The sequence below is a fragment of the Catharus ustulatus genome, chromosome 4 (assembly GCF_009819885.2).
Source record: "Catharus ustulatus isolate bCatUst1 chromosome 4, bCatUst1.pri.v2, whole genome shotgun sequence".
Taxonomy (NCBI): Eukaryota; Metazoa; Chordata; class Aves; order Passeriformes; family Turdidae; genus Catharus; species Catharus ustulatus.
This window is the reverse complement of record NC_046224.1, coordinates 67,067,234-67,082,129: the sequence shown is the minus strand read 5'-3', so window position 1 is coordinate 67,082,129 and position 14,896 is coordinate 67,067,234. Positions and strand designations below refer to the sequence as shown.

Here is a 14,896-nt window from a genome sequence, read left to right as displayed (position 1 = left end):
TATTATGAGACATTTCAATGCTGTTGAAGCTGTTTGGGTTTTTTTGTTTCCAAGAATTTCAGCTGAAATTTAGTCTAATTCTTCTTGAGCTCATCTGGCATTCTATTTAAACCTGTTTGTGTCATTCTTGTTATAGTTTCCAAGAGGTTTATACATAAAATTGATCTCTTTATAACCATTTAAAAAAGTATTATTATATCTATTTCTGCCTGCACAACAGAAAGGAAAAAAATCCAGTGCTGCTGACTTAACTTCTTGTTCTGACTCTTCTGGTGTTAGGGAATTAGTGATGACACATCTGCCTTGGCTTCAGGAAACAGGGAGAGGAGGCAGCAACACAGGCATTTGGGAATTGAGTTAAAAATTGGGATCACACACGGGAGCAGCCTAACTGCAATGAAATGACTGTGTTGAGGCTTGTACAAAAGTGGTTTTTAGTGTAGTAAGCTTCACATTCTGAAGGCTTTGGATATTGTCAAGTGATAAAGGTGGGGAGGAAACATAGGCAAGGAAAGTTTGTAGTTTGTGATACTGGTTGTGTAGTTTGTCAGTCAAACGTCAGGAATAGAACCGCCATCAGCAAATAGCTGTTGGCAATTAAATAAATTGTCATGTGCTGTTTTCATATCAAAGAAATATTCTGTACATATACCTTGCCCTCCTAATCTAACTTGGGTTTTTATTTTAGTCTGCCTTTAAGAAACAAGAACAACACAGATTTGAAAATTTATTTTATAGATTCCCATACCTGAAAAATCTAAGTGGGTTTTCAGACAGATGAAAAATATTGCTAAAAAGGATTGAGTCTTACAGAATGTTGTCAGTGTTCATTTGGGTTTTCTTAAAAAGATGGAATCAGAAAGGTTTTGGAGTTAGCAGGGTACCAGATAGTTTTCAATTGTCTATTCAGGTGTCTGTTTTCAAAAGAGAAGCAGTGTCAGACAGCCAGAAGTTTGTCTGGACTTTCTCTGGGCTGGAAAAGGTGTACAGGGAATTGTAAATGTGCATACGAAGAGCAGCCCTTAGGCAGATTATGGAACATCTGGGAAAACCTATGTGTGACCAACTCATTTTCCCTTGTGATTTTCCAGGTTCCAGAATTTGCTGTGGTCCCGAAAAGCCTTTGTGGACAGCGTGAAGGTCTATAACCACAGCTACATCTACATGCCAGCCTTCTCCATGAAAACAGGGACGGGACCCTCCCTCCGCGTCTACTACACCCTGGAGGATTTTGGGGCCAAGCAGGCCGTCCTTTTTGCCAACCCAAACTTCCTGCGGGACATTGGCAAGTTCTGGAAGAGCAAAGGTATTCATGCCAAACGCCTTTCCACGGGGCTTTTCCTGGTCAGTGCTGCCCTTGGTTTGTGTGAGGAAGTGACAATTTACGGCTTCTGGCCGTTCTCGGTGGACCTGCATGGGAAGTTTATCAGCCATCACTACTATGACAATGTCCTGCCTGACTCCGGATTCCATGCCATGCCAGAGGAATTTCTACAGCTTTGGTTTCTTCATAAAAGTGGTGTACTGAGAATGCAGCTAGAACCGTGTGAGGACCCTCTTATCCAGCCTTCAGCCTGAGGATCATAGGAGTCAGTTTGGGCGATCCGATAGTTTTTAATTTCCATACTCTCCAACAGAGAGTTCTGTTTTATGTTGGTTGTTCTTAAAGCGATCTGCATGGACCATAAGAATGCTGCTTGAAGGCCAAATGGAATATGTCCTAATTATTTAGTGCTTTATGGAACTGGGAGGGGATGAAATGTGTCTCTCCATCAAGTCCATTCAGCAGCAGTGGGAAAACAATGTCAGAAGCAGCACAGCTAAACTTTCCAGGGACGTTTTTAAGTGACAAGTGTAAAAAGGGCATTAAGGCTCAGAGAGTCACCAGGCCACTCATAAGCTTTTGATGACAGTGCCAAATATGACTATCTGTTCCAAATTCCATTTCATTCCAGATCAGCACCCTGTAGAACTTTCCTTTTTCCTTGCTTTTTTCCTGTTTGGGTGTGTGGGTGTGTGTAGGACAGCATATGTGTGTCATTGACTCTTTATTTCTTTTCCTTTTATTCCTTTTTATTTTGATCCCCCGCCCTTCCCCGGCCCTCCCTCCCCAGGAGGAAAAGGAAGGGCTTAAAAGCCCAAGGAGCTGAGTACCATCAGCTCCTCTGAAGACTCTTGGGAGAGTGAAGGTGCTAAGAATCTGGTTAGAATGTCATAGGAATACCTTGCTACTAGGGATGGACAGGTTTTATCAGGGTAGTTCAGGTCACTGTACTTACAGCTATGCCAGTGCTGTACTGTGGGCAAGAGCTGGTTAAGGCAAATTGGTCTGAAAAGAAAACACGTTACAAAACCAGCAGTGAAGTGCAACCTGATTTCAGTGACCCGCTGCAAGATTTCCACAGTGACCTTCATAGCAGGGATGGTTCCTGATCTGCTTTTTGCTGTCCAGCCTTAGGGATTAATTCTGTATTCATTTGGACTCCAGATGTTCATGGACTGTTGAGGGTATTTGAGGGGTTCAGTGGAATGCAGAATGAGGTTCTTCATGTGCTTATAGCAGGAAAATTGCAGAAATGAATGTAAGTGTCATTTAAAATTAGTCAAAGCTTCAAAAATCGTTTCTCTGTGTGTGACTCGCTCTTCTGCTTGGATTGTAACATTAGCCTTAAAGACTTGTACTTCTCACACGAGATTGTCTCTGCTTAAAGAGAGTCTGGGAAATAAAACAGCCTTTGGGAGCACCAAAAATCTGCACAGGCAGCAAGAAAAAGGAAAAAAGAGGAAGGCATGCCTGATGTAAGGCTGCCCTGCTGGCAGTGGTAAATTCTGTGAGTGTGCACAGTGCCTGAAGGACTGTTTTATTTTGGGTTATTACCTGGGGAGCAGATGGTCTTCTCACCATGGAAATGAGAAATTGTTTTGTTTGTTTGCTTTGGTTTAGCACTGGAGGACAAGAGAAGAATCCCACCTCAGTCTACGGTGCAATTTAAGCTGCAAGATGTTACCAACCATTAACTTGAAAAATCCAGATCAGTGTTCTCTTTCTTATTACCTTATTACTGAAAATCTAGTCAAGGTGTTGGAACAACAAAACTGTCATCAACTTTTCACAACAACTTCCTGTGCTGTTCTAGCTCCAAAGTTCTAGTATTTTGGGGGATGTGTCTTCTCAAGTGTTGATAAGGCCTCTCCTTGTAGACTACCAGCTGCAAATTCTATAGATAAAAATAATTTTTAAAAAAAGCTAAATCCATGGCTCTTCTTTAAATATGTTGAGCTACTGTTCAACTCTCTGTGTAGGAAACTGGGGGAAAATAGTCATGTTTTTCTTTTTAAACCTATGTTTCATAACAAAAATTTTATTTTGGATTATGGATATTCCAAACATAAAGTGGGTACTGTTTCATAGGATTACAGGGCAATGCTAAAGGGTAATGTGGAGATTTTGGAGTCTTCTAGTTACTGTTGTGATAGAATCTGAATGTACCTCATAGCCCATGTTATCTTTTCCATGTTTTCATTAAAAGTACAGAGAGCACGCTGGTGGAACATCACTTGATAATTCATTCAGTTTCATTAGTGCATTATGTGTAATGTGGGGACTCGGTGAGGACGATTTGAAAGTAAAATATTTTCCTTGTTACTTGTTATGGCAGAATTTGACTGAGCTGCCTTTCTTAGAGACAAAGAGGTGCCTGTATGGTTTTTATTGGGTGCATCGAGTTTGCGTTTTTTAGTGCTTTATAGATCTGTGAAAACAACAGTTGGAATATGATGTGCTATAAATGGCACTTCAGCAGGATGCCAGCATTTCCTTGAGAGCAGGAGGGAACAAGGAAAGTAGGGGGAAGCTACCTCTTTGTTGGTCATCTTTTGGTATTTTTAGCAGTACTTAGGAATTCACTTCTGAACCTCTCTTACAGCTCTCCAACCCCTTGGTAATTATTTGTGCCACATATTGGGAAAATAATTGGATTAAAAGTACAAGTGTTTTTTGTAGAAAAACTCTGTCCAGTGTTTCATGAGTTCTGGCTTGTTTATGTTGAACCAGTGCCCGGATATCTGGAGGTGTTGTATTCCCGACATCTGTAGGACTGAACCTGAGACCTTTGCGAGTCCCTTCTGGTGTCTGCAGTCCTGATGTTTGCTAGGAGATAGCTTCCAAGGAATTAGGGGGGCAGGAGAGACCCAGGCTGTGTGTGATGTGTGGCTGATATTGGAGAAATTGATAATTCTGGCTCTGTTCACATTTACATTTAGTGAGTATAACTGGCACACACAGTACAAAGCCAACCACATTTGATGAGAAAGTAATGGCTTCAAGGATAAACAATTTTCTATAACTTCCAGAAAACTGGCAGTTGAGAAAAGGAGAGAAACAAAAATAAATGCCTCTTTTGAGAGGCAAAATCTGTTTTAGTTGTCCTTGGAAACACTGGCCAGTAATCAGCCTTTTGCCCAGCAGGTCAAAAGGGATGTGGGAGAACTCTGCAAGTCCTTTGTGGCAGGAGCAGCCAAAAAGACAAAATCAAGCAGCTGCAAGAGTGGCTGTTACCTGACATAAATGTTGGAGTGAAGGCTCTCCATGCACGTGGAGTGTGGAGCTTGCCTTTTGGATGTTTCGGAGGAAGGCAGTCCATGTGTAGGTTCACTGATATGAAATACGCCATTACATGGAAGTGCCTAAGAATTTATCCGTATTCAGGAGGGAAGTCATTGCTTGTGTTGCTATATTTTTAGTGAAGTCTTCTGAAATCTTAATATTTGTTAGTGAAATTCCCTCCTGCAGCACCTCTGTTTCCACTGCCAGTCCTGAATTTCCCTGATAGTGTAGGTAAAGCTGCACAAATCTTCCTGGTTGAAAGTGACTGCAGTTCATCTTCAATAAAAACTGGTTAATGCTGGCCAAATAATTTGTTAATATTCATAGTTATTAATTTTATCATAGAGCTGACAAGAGACAGAAGTGCTGGAATGTTGCTCTGCCTGGATAGGAATCATTGTTCCATGTTTGTAAGGAGAATAAAATAAATACCTTTACAAGAAAGGTATGCACTGAAATCCCTCTTGATACAATCTTTTTGGGGCTATATATGTCCTTGAGGATATCAAGACCCATTTTTGAACTTGTGATGAAACTATGTAAAACTCTTTCTGCTTGTTGATTAGGAAGCCTCTCGGAGCTTTTTCTAGATCAGACAAGCAAAAGAGAAACCAGCAAAGCAAAGTCCTAGAGAAGGGAGTGGGAGGCGTGCTCATGAGAGTAAAAACATCTCTAATTTTGGCACAGACTTTGTTACAGTGCTAAGAACTCTTTCTCATGAATGTTGTGTTTTTATATTTTTGCTGGAATGATGATAGCAAGTTTGGTGTGAGGCAGCTACTAAAGTCAAAGGTCTAAGCCTCTGTTACAGCTGAAGTTTTACAGAATATGGAAAGAATGGCTGGGTTTTTTTGCTTGACTACTTTCATCTTTTTGTTATTTTCCTCAAAATTCATTTTGTTATCTGGGCAGCTGAGTTAGCACCTCTGTGAGAGCTGAAACTAAGCAAAGCATCTGCTTTTTGAAACTCAGTGTCCTGAAATGTGGTAGTTACAGAAAATTCCTGGGAACAGCTTCATGAATGCTAACTTAATATTGGGCTCACCCTTGCCTGTAATTAAGATGTAAGGGAACTTTTAATCTAGAAGTGAGGAAAATGAAGGAGGTGACAGCAATCTCACCATTTGCTGCCTCTCTGACTCTTCTTCAGCTTAATAGATTAGTAAGTATTGGAAGAAGTCCAGGTTATAGGAAGGACAAACTGTGCTTTCCAGCCACTCCCATTAAAACACAGATAGAAAATGGACTAAAGAGCTGCTATCTTGAATCATGGCCTCCTTCAAAAGCTCATATGGTGGATTTTCCATTAGCTGATTCTTCCAAGTAAGCAAAATTCATTAGGCTTTGTCCAGAAATGCCTATTCCCCATTTATGTGGTTATTTGAGGGGTATTCTGGGCACTGTAGCTGTCCTAGTGTGCAGTGACCTCCTCTTAATGTGGACTTCTATTTCTGCCTCAAACCATCATCCTAAAGGATCTCTCTTCCGTGTTCTTAGAGATGATCATTCCCTTTGTGAATAGAAGTGGGATTTTAAAAAATCCAGCCGTAAGGCAGCTAATATGTTTTGTTGTTTGAACAAGCTTTTCTTTTAAACTGTTGACATATCCACCAAGAGTTGAAAATAACTCCAGATAAAAAATACGGTTTCAGCCAGAGGTTGGTAATTCCCTTACTGGAGAAAAGAAAGAAGATAAAAGAAGATTGTGTTTTCTCAAGGAGGTTGTTGTAAAATAATACCTGTTTATTTGAATTCCCATCTTTCATCTCTTGGAATCTATCATATGTTTGAGGTTTTTGTAGTTTCTGAACAGAACAATTAGTAAAAGACTTAGATTTATTTTTGTTAAATATTAACAAACTTGTTTCCATAAGTGGAATGCAAAGAACCAACAGGAGCCATAACCTCTCCTCCCTGGCTGATATTTTTTTGGCAGCAGTGAGAACTTAAACAGCTACTCATTCCTCCTTGATTATTAATTTTCATCAGTTTTTATTGCAGCAAGCTGAGCCCTGGTGTATTCAGCCTCTTCAGTTTAATGCATATGCTTTAGAATGAATTTCACTCTGCTTTTGAGTGTTGTGCTGGGGGAAAAAAAAGTGATGCTAATTGAAAGTGCTGGGTTTGGTGCAACCAGGAGAGAGGCGCTGCCGGATCCAGGTTTCTTCTGGCCATTCTGAGTTCTCTGCAGGACTGGGAAAATACTCCAGCTGTGGCTGTGAGACCGAGCTGTGCAGGACAGAACAGGAGCTGGAACTTTTTGCCTGTTGGGAAAGGTTGATTGTTTCTTGTGGCCACTGCTGTGGCTTTGCCCAGTGCCCACCAATGCCACCCTGACTGGGCTCAGGACCAGGGGATGCAGCTCCATGACCAGCTCATGATCCCAGATAATTACCCATGGCATGACAAGCCCTGTCCTGCTTCACAGTCAGGAGTGCTGGGCTTACTGGAAATAGTGGTAGTAGTTCATCCCTTTGGAGACCAACCTGCTTTTAACAGCACTTGAAATCCCTGGCAAATCTCAGACAGGCCTATTAAAGCTGCATCTTAAATTATTGACTGTGTACTCCCTCTGCTGTGGAGGGGGTCAGCTTTCTGCTGAGCTGAATATTTATCGTGTCTGGGACCCTCTAAGGCCAGAAAACCTTTAGCACTCTGACCGTGTGGAATTTCCTGTTATTTGATGTCCTCACCTTCCTAGTAAAATCTTTCTTTTTCCCTCGCTTTATCCTGGATTTAACTCCTGTGAGGGAATCCAGGGTGAATTTAAGAAAGCAGTGCCATTAGTAATTGTTCTCTACGTTTATGAATAAGATAGTGTTCAACAAAACACTGGAGTACATTTGAATAGTTCCTTCTGATTTCTAATTGTATATTCAATTAATTGTTTCAGTCAGATGGGACCCATAGCAGAGATGAGTTGTGTAATTTTCTGTTCATTGGAAGGAAACAATTACAGAATTGCATTACATTTCAAGCTGAATTCTTGTCAACAACTTAAGGAGTCTTCCTTCTTCAGGAAGCTTTGTTATTCCATGATTATCTTGATAGTAAATGAAAGTTCTTCACTGAAAATAAATGCATAATCTGAGACACTAATTCGAGTTTCTACTCAGATATCTCCAACAAAGATTTTTGTCTTCTGCAAAATTGCCATAATCACAGCTTTTTTTTTTCTTTCTTCTGTGCATGCGTTTTTATAGGAAATGCTTGGAATTTTTTTTATAAACCCTCCATGGGCTGAAAATAAACACTCCTTTTTCAGGAATGCAAGTTTCTTTTTGGGTATCCATCATATGCAGAGTAAAACTGCCAGAAGATGCCCAGTTTTCAGGAAAATACTGGTTTGTAGTGTCTGGCGGGTCTCCTTTGAGCATGTGAGTTGGCTGCTGCCTCTTGAGCTGTAGGAAGAAAAAGTCAATACCATTAAAAAAAAAATCTATATAATTTTCAGGCAGGATTTAGAGTTTGGGCAGAGTGTGCTGCACTGACAGAAAAAAAAAAAAAAGAAAGGTATTTTAGCCACAGGTCTGCCTGCTTGACATCTCCCACTGAGTGTTGTGTCTTCGTTCTGTAAGGACCATTCAAGGACTGATTGTACAGATCAACCATGTGTTGACTGGTTTTTAAAGGCCTGGACTTTGTACTGAAAACTACAAGGAGCATGGAAATGTCTGGAAATCATGTCCTTTAGTGTATTATAATTTGGTCACTAAGTGGTTTGTCCTGTTACAGAACACACACATAAAAATCATTTTATCTGAGTATCCAAAAATCATCTTATCTGAGTATGAGACTTGCATACAGGAGGAGGTCACTGGAAGGTGACTCCCTGATGCTACAGAGTGCAAAAACCACTCTGGATTTATTTCTATCAATAATGAAATCCCCATTGAGGTAATATTGGATTAGGTCAGCTTTCAGTGCTCTTGAAACTCCCACTCCATAAGCACTTCCAATAATTGTTCCATTTAAAGGCAGAAACAGGAGATTTTTTTTTCATGCATGTCACTTTTCATTGAAAATTGAACAAAAAGTCAATCAGAGCTCTTACCCTTTTCTGGGTAAGAGTCTCTGTAAGTAAGTCTCTGGACACTCCCTAAGTAATAAATAGGCAGACAGTTATGTAAATATAAACAAAACAACCTGAAGTTTATAGCTCAGATGCTGGTTAGTATCTTGAAGAATTGCTTTCAAATCATTTAGAGGCAAAAAATTGCAAACATTTCACATGTGAAAAATATCTCCTATTTTTTTTTCTCCTAAAATGCACTAATAACTAAAAAAAGCATGTTAAAAAAAACCCATGTTAAAAGATATGTGAATTTTCCCTGGTTTCCAGTTTATTCTGCACTTCTAGCTTTGTATTCAAGTCCATACTTCTTCAAAGCTTCCACTTCTAAACTGGAATTCTTCTTTTCTGATAGTGTTTGCAAGGAAGAAATCCTTCTTTCTTCTCTCTTGTTTTTTTTAATGACTGTTTATATCTAAGGTATTATTCCAATCTCAAATGCTGGTTTTCTTTAAAAAGTTGGTCTTACACTTTTTTTCTGTGTAGTGCACAGTATTTTCATTTCATAACAGTACTTATGTTTTCAGTGATGAAATCTCAACTAATTCAGTTAAAAACAATTTCTCCTTAATAAGGGCCTGTAACTGCCGTGGTGATGCTGAGGACTAAAGAACCTAGAAAGAAGACAACACTCTTTTGAGATAATGTTAGTATAGGAGGTAATATAAAGGCTGATCTTTATTGGAGGCCTCTAGGGGCAGACATGGAAAATAATCCACAAAATGCTCGCCCCCACAGGGGGTGAATACAGTTTTATAAGTTTAGCAAATTAGCATAATGGACAAAAATCACCAATTAGAGGCATAAGCGGTGAGGCAATTTCCCCTAGTTCAACCTTCTTTGAATCCTGCCACCCCCCACCCCTTAGATGGAAACCAAACTTTGTTTATGAAAGCACATCTCGAAGAACTGATCTCAACCTTGGTTCCTAGACAGAGCTGAGATAGGATAGGGGCCTTGGAATGTGTTTTGTCTTTCTGCCTGTTTTTCTGCAGGGACAAGTACTGGAGAAACTAGCTAGAATACAACAATAGGCTACAGAACTACAAATATGTGTGAAGAATACAGAGAATATATATGAAAGGAAAAAGGCAAAAATCAATTTGGCATAATTTCGCCCCATTTCTAGAAACTAACAAGACTCTACCTTGTCTAGTCTCTACTCCATATTTAGCCACACCACTGTATCCTACAGCCAGCTATTACTTACAGAACAACTACAGATGTAAGTAATATTAACAGTTCCTTTTGTCCAGATCCAGTTCTGTAACCATAAGGTGAGACTGTCAAAGATATATTCAAAGTTCAATGGGTCTTTTGAAGGCTACCTGATGTAGAATTTGAGTTTACTTTCAAGTTTCAACCAAATCCTTAATAATTCTTTCACTCTCATCTACATAGGAACAACAAGTAGTGTTAATGATTTTGCAGCTAGTAGGAAATTGAGTGTCATTCTGCTTTGTAAAACTGTACCAGACAAATTATGGGCTTCTTCTTGTAAGGCCGAAATTGCATCAGAAATTTGCTTTTCAGTATGTTCAATAATCCTTACTGTGATCAAATACTAAGTTTGGAATTACAGCCCCACGGCACAGGCCCAATCTTTATCTAGCAAAACTTACCAGACCTTATTTTCACAAGTTGTTCTTATGAAGAGCTTTTGGATACATTTTGGACTAAAACCACGTGCAAATTTTGGGACCAAATCTGCACCACAGTTACCAGCTGTGCAGATAACAGGCACGAAAGAACCATTTAAATCCCATAATACTGATTTCTATCAATCTCTGTTTCCAGTTGTTTCAGGAGAGAGGTCTCTTAAATTTGGAGCAGTGAATTCAAGTTTCCCTGCCAGCAACCCTGGCTTGAGTGAGAGTAGTCAGGACTTCGAATGGTCCTCTCCACTTTATTTGCAAGGGTAACTGTCCCACCATTTAACACAGACCCAGTCTCCAGACTGGAACAGATGGGCAGGTGTGTCCAGTCCTGTTGGTCTGACTAACATGATGAATCTCTGAACCTTCTGCAAAATGGAACTTAAAGCTAATCCTAACCCCTAACCCTAACCCCAAATCATCAATATAATTTTTTATTTTACTTTTATGGCTCATGGAAGTTACAAGGGCTTCTAAACTTTTCTGTTTCTTACACATACCAGACACTTTGCTTTAACCTGCGTTAATGCTGTTTTCATCTGGCCATTTCTGGAAGCTCCAGAGAAAAGCAAGAAAACAAAGACACCAAGGAAATGAAAGGTGCCTTGCTGTGATGTTTTTCAAGAGCAGTGCATTATTCTGTTAATGAACTGTGAAATGTAGCATGTGGATGATGATGAATGTAAAAACATGCATGTGTTTTTATTTGAATGTTGTGTCCCTGAGAGGGATTATTAGTGTGAGCTCTGTAGTGTAAAAATACTGAAAAGGGAAGAGAAATGGAAAAAAGATACTTCTAGCAGGTTTTGCAGTGAACCACATCCCCTTTTGACTATTTTTCCTTCTCAGACTTGGATTTCGTAACATGGCCCTTACGATTAGGCTAGTAATAAACAAACTGCTGTGTTCCTGAAGTCAAATCTGCTTCTTTCCAGCACTGTAAGGGACAACCTGTTTGTATTTCCAGCATATCTGATTTATTCCCAGGCATAGGCTCACAGGGCTGCACCGGCTGGGAGATCAGTCAGGCTCACTGGTGATGCCATGCCATGTGTTTCCTGCCCACATCCTGCGTCCAATAATCTGTGCCTGTGCCAGGAGACAAGTGACTGTGGTTTGTTACATTTTGCTGCTATGGCTAGAAGCTAAAGTGCAAATTGAAACTGTGAATTCCCTCCCATTTCTTGTAGGCACAGAGCAGGAATGGGCTGGGCAAAGGTTTTTCAAAATCGTTAATTTTGCATTTACCTCACTGGGTATTTACAAGAAGTCACTGATTTCCCAGGGCACCAATAATTGTTCGAGTTGCAGCCATGGTGAATATCTGCCCAGCCAGGGGACCAGAGAATGTAACTGGGGTTATCCCAACTCCCTGGTGTTATCAGAAGGCTCTTTAGGGACTGGACACAGTTGCCGTTTTTGCTCTCTCACACAATATTCCCAAAGGAGCCATGTGATGTCGGATGTCAGTGTGAGTTGTTAAATTCTAGTACTTTTATTTGCATTCCTTCTTCTCTTGCCCTGTTTACTGAAAAAAAATGTGATGGTAATGTGGTAGTTTGATGTCATGAGGTGATTTAAAAGTAGATAAGCAAATGACTATGCCTCTGAGATTGTATAATTCCATGAATTTGTTTTACCTCCAGTGCCCAGCATGTAATATTTATTGTCTCATTTCTAATGTGTGTAAGTTTTACAGGCTGGATACTGTGCCCAAATGACAGAAGCACTTGAGTGAACATCTCAAATAATTGTTTTTTTGGCACACTCAGGGGCAAAGGTACTTATGTGGAGTGTGTTAAGCATCCCAAAGTGTGGTATTGTTCTGAGTCTTGTGATTAGGGCTTCGATCTAATTCACTCTCCAATGTAGCAAATGTTTGCTGTCAGCCAACACTATTACAAGGACAAAGGGAATCTCTTTTTTGCCCTGCAATAATGTATTTTCTATGATTACGTCAGTAGAATTTGTTCATTTCTCAAGTACTGTGCAGTGCTTTTCTGAAGAATGTCCCTTTTTCTGGTTGTTTCATGGTGACTGTACCCCAAAATGTCTAGATGTCTCTCAATAGCAAAATTTGCTTTGTTATTGAATGTATTATTTATTAACAGTATCTTGTCTTTTTCTAGTTGCATTTTACAAAATGTGCCACAAGCATCTTATGTGATTTTTATAAGGAAAGTCATATTTATAATGTTTGTGCAAGTGGATGGAAACAAATAATGATTTTATAGTAGCCCATGCCTTTTTTCATAGCTGCAGAGTCTTAATGAGCATGATCAGAAGGGACAGGCTCATTGTTTCCTTTAATTTTAATGAAGTTTTTCAAAGTAAACTATTATGTTAGTCATTATTTGAAATTATTTATCTTAAAAAATAAATATTGCCATTTTAAGAAATGAAAAGAGTATTTTGGGGGCTTCTTTTTCTTCTCTGTTTCTCACTCTCTAACCCAATATGTCCAAACAATCGAGGCAATTTCCTGTTCCTCTTTACGTTTTAAAACTCCCCACTTCAGCCCCCTTTAAAAACAATGAGGATAAAGGGCCAGATGGTCCTGGCCACTGCAGGGACTGTTGGAGCAGGGTTCTTCAGCCTGGTAGGTACAAAAAAGCAAACATTTCTGTTTTCATTTTATTGGAAGGATTATCCATGGCAAAGGTGGTCTCTGGCGAGGTAAGAGGGGAAGACAGATGTTCCCTTTCCTTAGCATGATGGTTGGTTTTCAAAACTCTGTGTTTCAAGATGAGTTAGAGACCATTTAACTTCCAGTTTACTCAGATGTGGGCAGATATAAATTACTGAAGCCATTCAAGGATAATATCCCAGTGATTATGTTTACGCCAGAAATCCTCAGATTATGCCATAACTTTCCTTGACTCTCTCACACATTGATTTCTCTAAATGCATATTCCTACATAGTGATTAAATAAGAGTTCCTCATTCTTCTCAGTTAATATGTTAATATTTCTTTTTTTTTTCTTAAATATACCATCTTCATCAAGGTCACTCTCTAGTTTACTTCCTGTGGCAAGGAGGGTCAGATGTCAGTGAGGGCTCAGAAAATGAGAACTCCCTGTCTGTGACATCTGCCAGGGGATTGCTCCATGGGTGGAAACTTCTGCGCAGGATCTCTCTGTGGGTGCTTCCTTGTGGAGGCAAAATTGCCTTGGAATGTGGGAAACCTGGTCAAACATCCAAGTCCTTGAAGGTACGTTACACTTTGAGCTGGTGAAGTGCAACTTGAAAGTGATGCCTTGCAGTTTTTCCTTCTGGAAAGGAGTACTTCCTTAGTTGCACCACCGATTCCAGGGATTTTTGTTTAGCTGTGTGCCTCTTCTTCCTAAAACTTTAACCTTGTTACACTGATGTTCTTTTATTGTATGAAAATACACCGTGAAAAGGCAAAATATTGTCAGTACCAGGGCCTTAGAACTCCTTCTGTATGGCTTTGACAGGAGATGCTTGAATATCACAGGGAAGGACAAGAGAAGCACATTCAATGCAGAAAATTCTCTTGGTATCTCACTTCAAATCCTCTTCTACCCAGATTTCCAGCCCACAATGGCATGCTCAGCTGGGACAGCCTGGTGTGGCTGTTACTTTTTGGCTTCTAAATATCTGTTACACTGATGTGCTTTTCCAGTTCATCCCTTCATGGCATTTTAGCAGAAGTGTTGCACATCTTCTATGGTTTGATCTGGGTATCTGGCAGAAAATACACTCCTAAATGCAAAGGTCAGCTGGCAGAGAGAGCTGCAGTGGTATTGGTGAGGATGAATTAATGGAGATATTCCCATCTGGTGCAATTTTGCCAAATTCTGTTGAGAGGTTTTGTGGAGTTGATGCATCAGGCACACCAGGATCTATTAGCTGGCTGGGACATTTTGCTTGAACCTGTTCAACAACAGTGAGATCTCAGCCTCTATGTAGCACGTGCTGTTTTCCTAATGACCACAGAAAACATGCAACATGAGGAACAACTTCAAGAAGAAGGTGGGACTTGGGACAAAAGCCTTAATTTGTGATTTCTGCTGCAGATTTCCTCCTTACCCCCTCAAATTGATCAACCACTTTATGTCAAGTTGCTGCTGTTTGTCAACAAGGACCAATTCTTTGCTGTCTCTCAGATACTAAAGTAAAATATTCTTAACATACTTCAAAAATTCTGGTGAAGAGAATTGGAGACTCAAAAGAACCAAGCTGCCTTGCCCAGAAGTTCCTCCAGTTGAACACTAGTCCCAGCTGACCGTGACATTTCGTGTGCTTAGAGAGTATTTTAAGTGTGTCACAACCACGAGGTACTGCATATCTGATTGGATACTTCATAAAATATCCTCCTCTAATGTCCAGTCAGGTGGGTAATTGAACTTCCCATCGTGTAGTAGGGCTTTTCCTCCATCTGTCAATACAAAGCCCTTGAGTCTTCTCCAGACAGGACTCCCTCTTTACTTACTGCTTTTGAGGAAAGCCATCCAGCAGCTGTGGTTATTATCCCTGTTGCTCTTTGCTCTTCCCTGTAGCCTTTCTGGTCCTACTTCTTTCTTTTTGAGGTGAAAGGCT

General features: G+C 40.0%; 1 protein-coding gene across 1 annotated transcript in view; it reads left to right on the top strand.

The window, feature by feature from the left end:
• Nucleotides 1-12,743, top strand: part of ST8SIA1 (ST8 alpha-N-acetyl-neuraminide alpha-2,8-sialyltransferase 1) — a 109,405-nt gene extending 96,662 nt beyond the window's left edge. Inside the window, exon 5 of the mRNA XM_033057967.2 lies at nt 1,092-12,743. Coding sequence (XP_032913858.1) covers nt 1,092-1,578 — 487 coding nt within the window. The 3' untranslated portion in view covers nt 1,579-12,743. The remainder of the gene's footprint in view (nt 1-1,091) is intronic.
• The last annotated feature ends 2,153 nt before the right edge of the window (nt 12,744-14,896 follow it).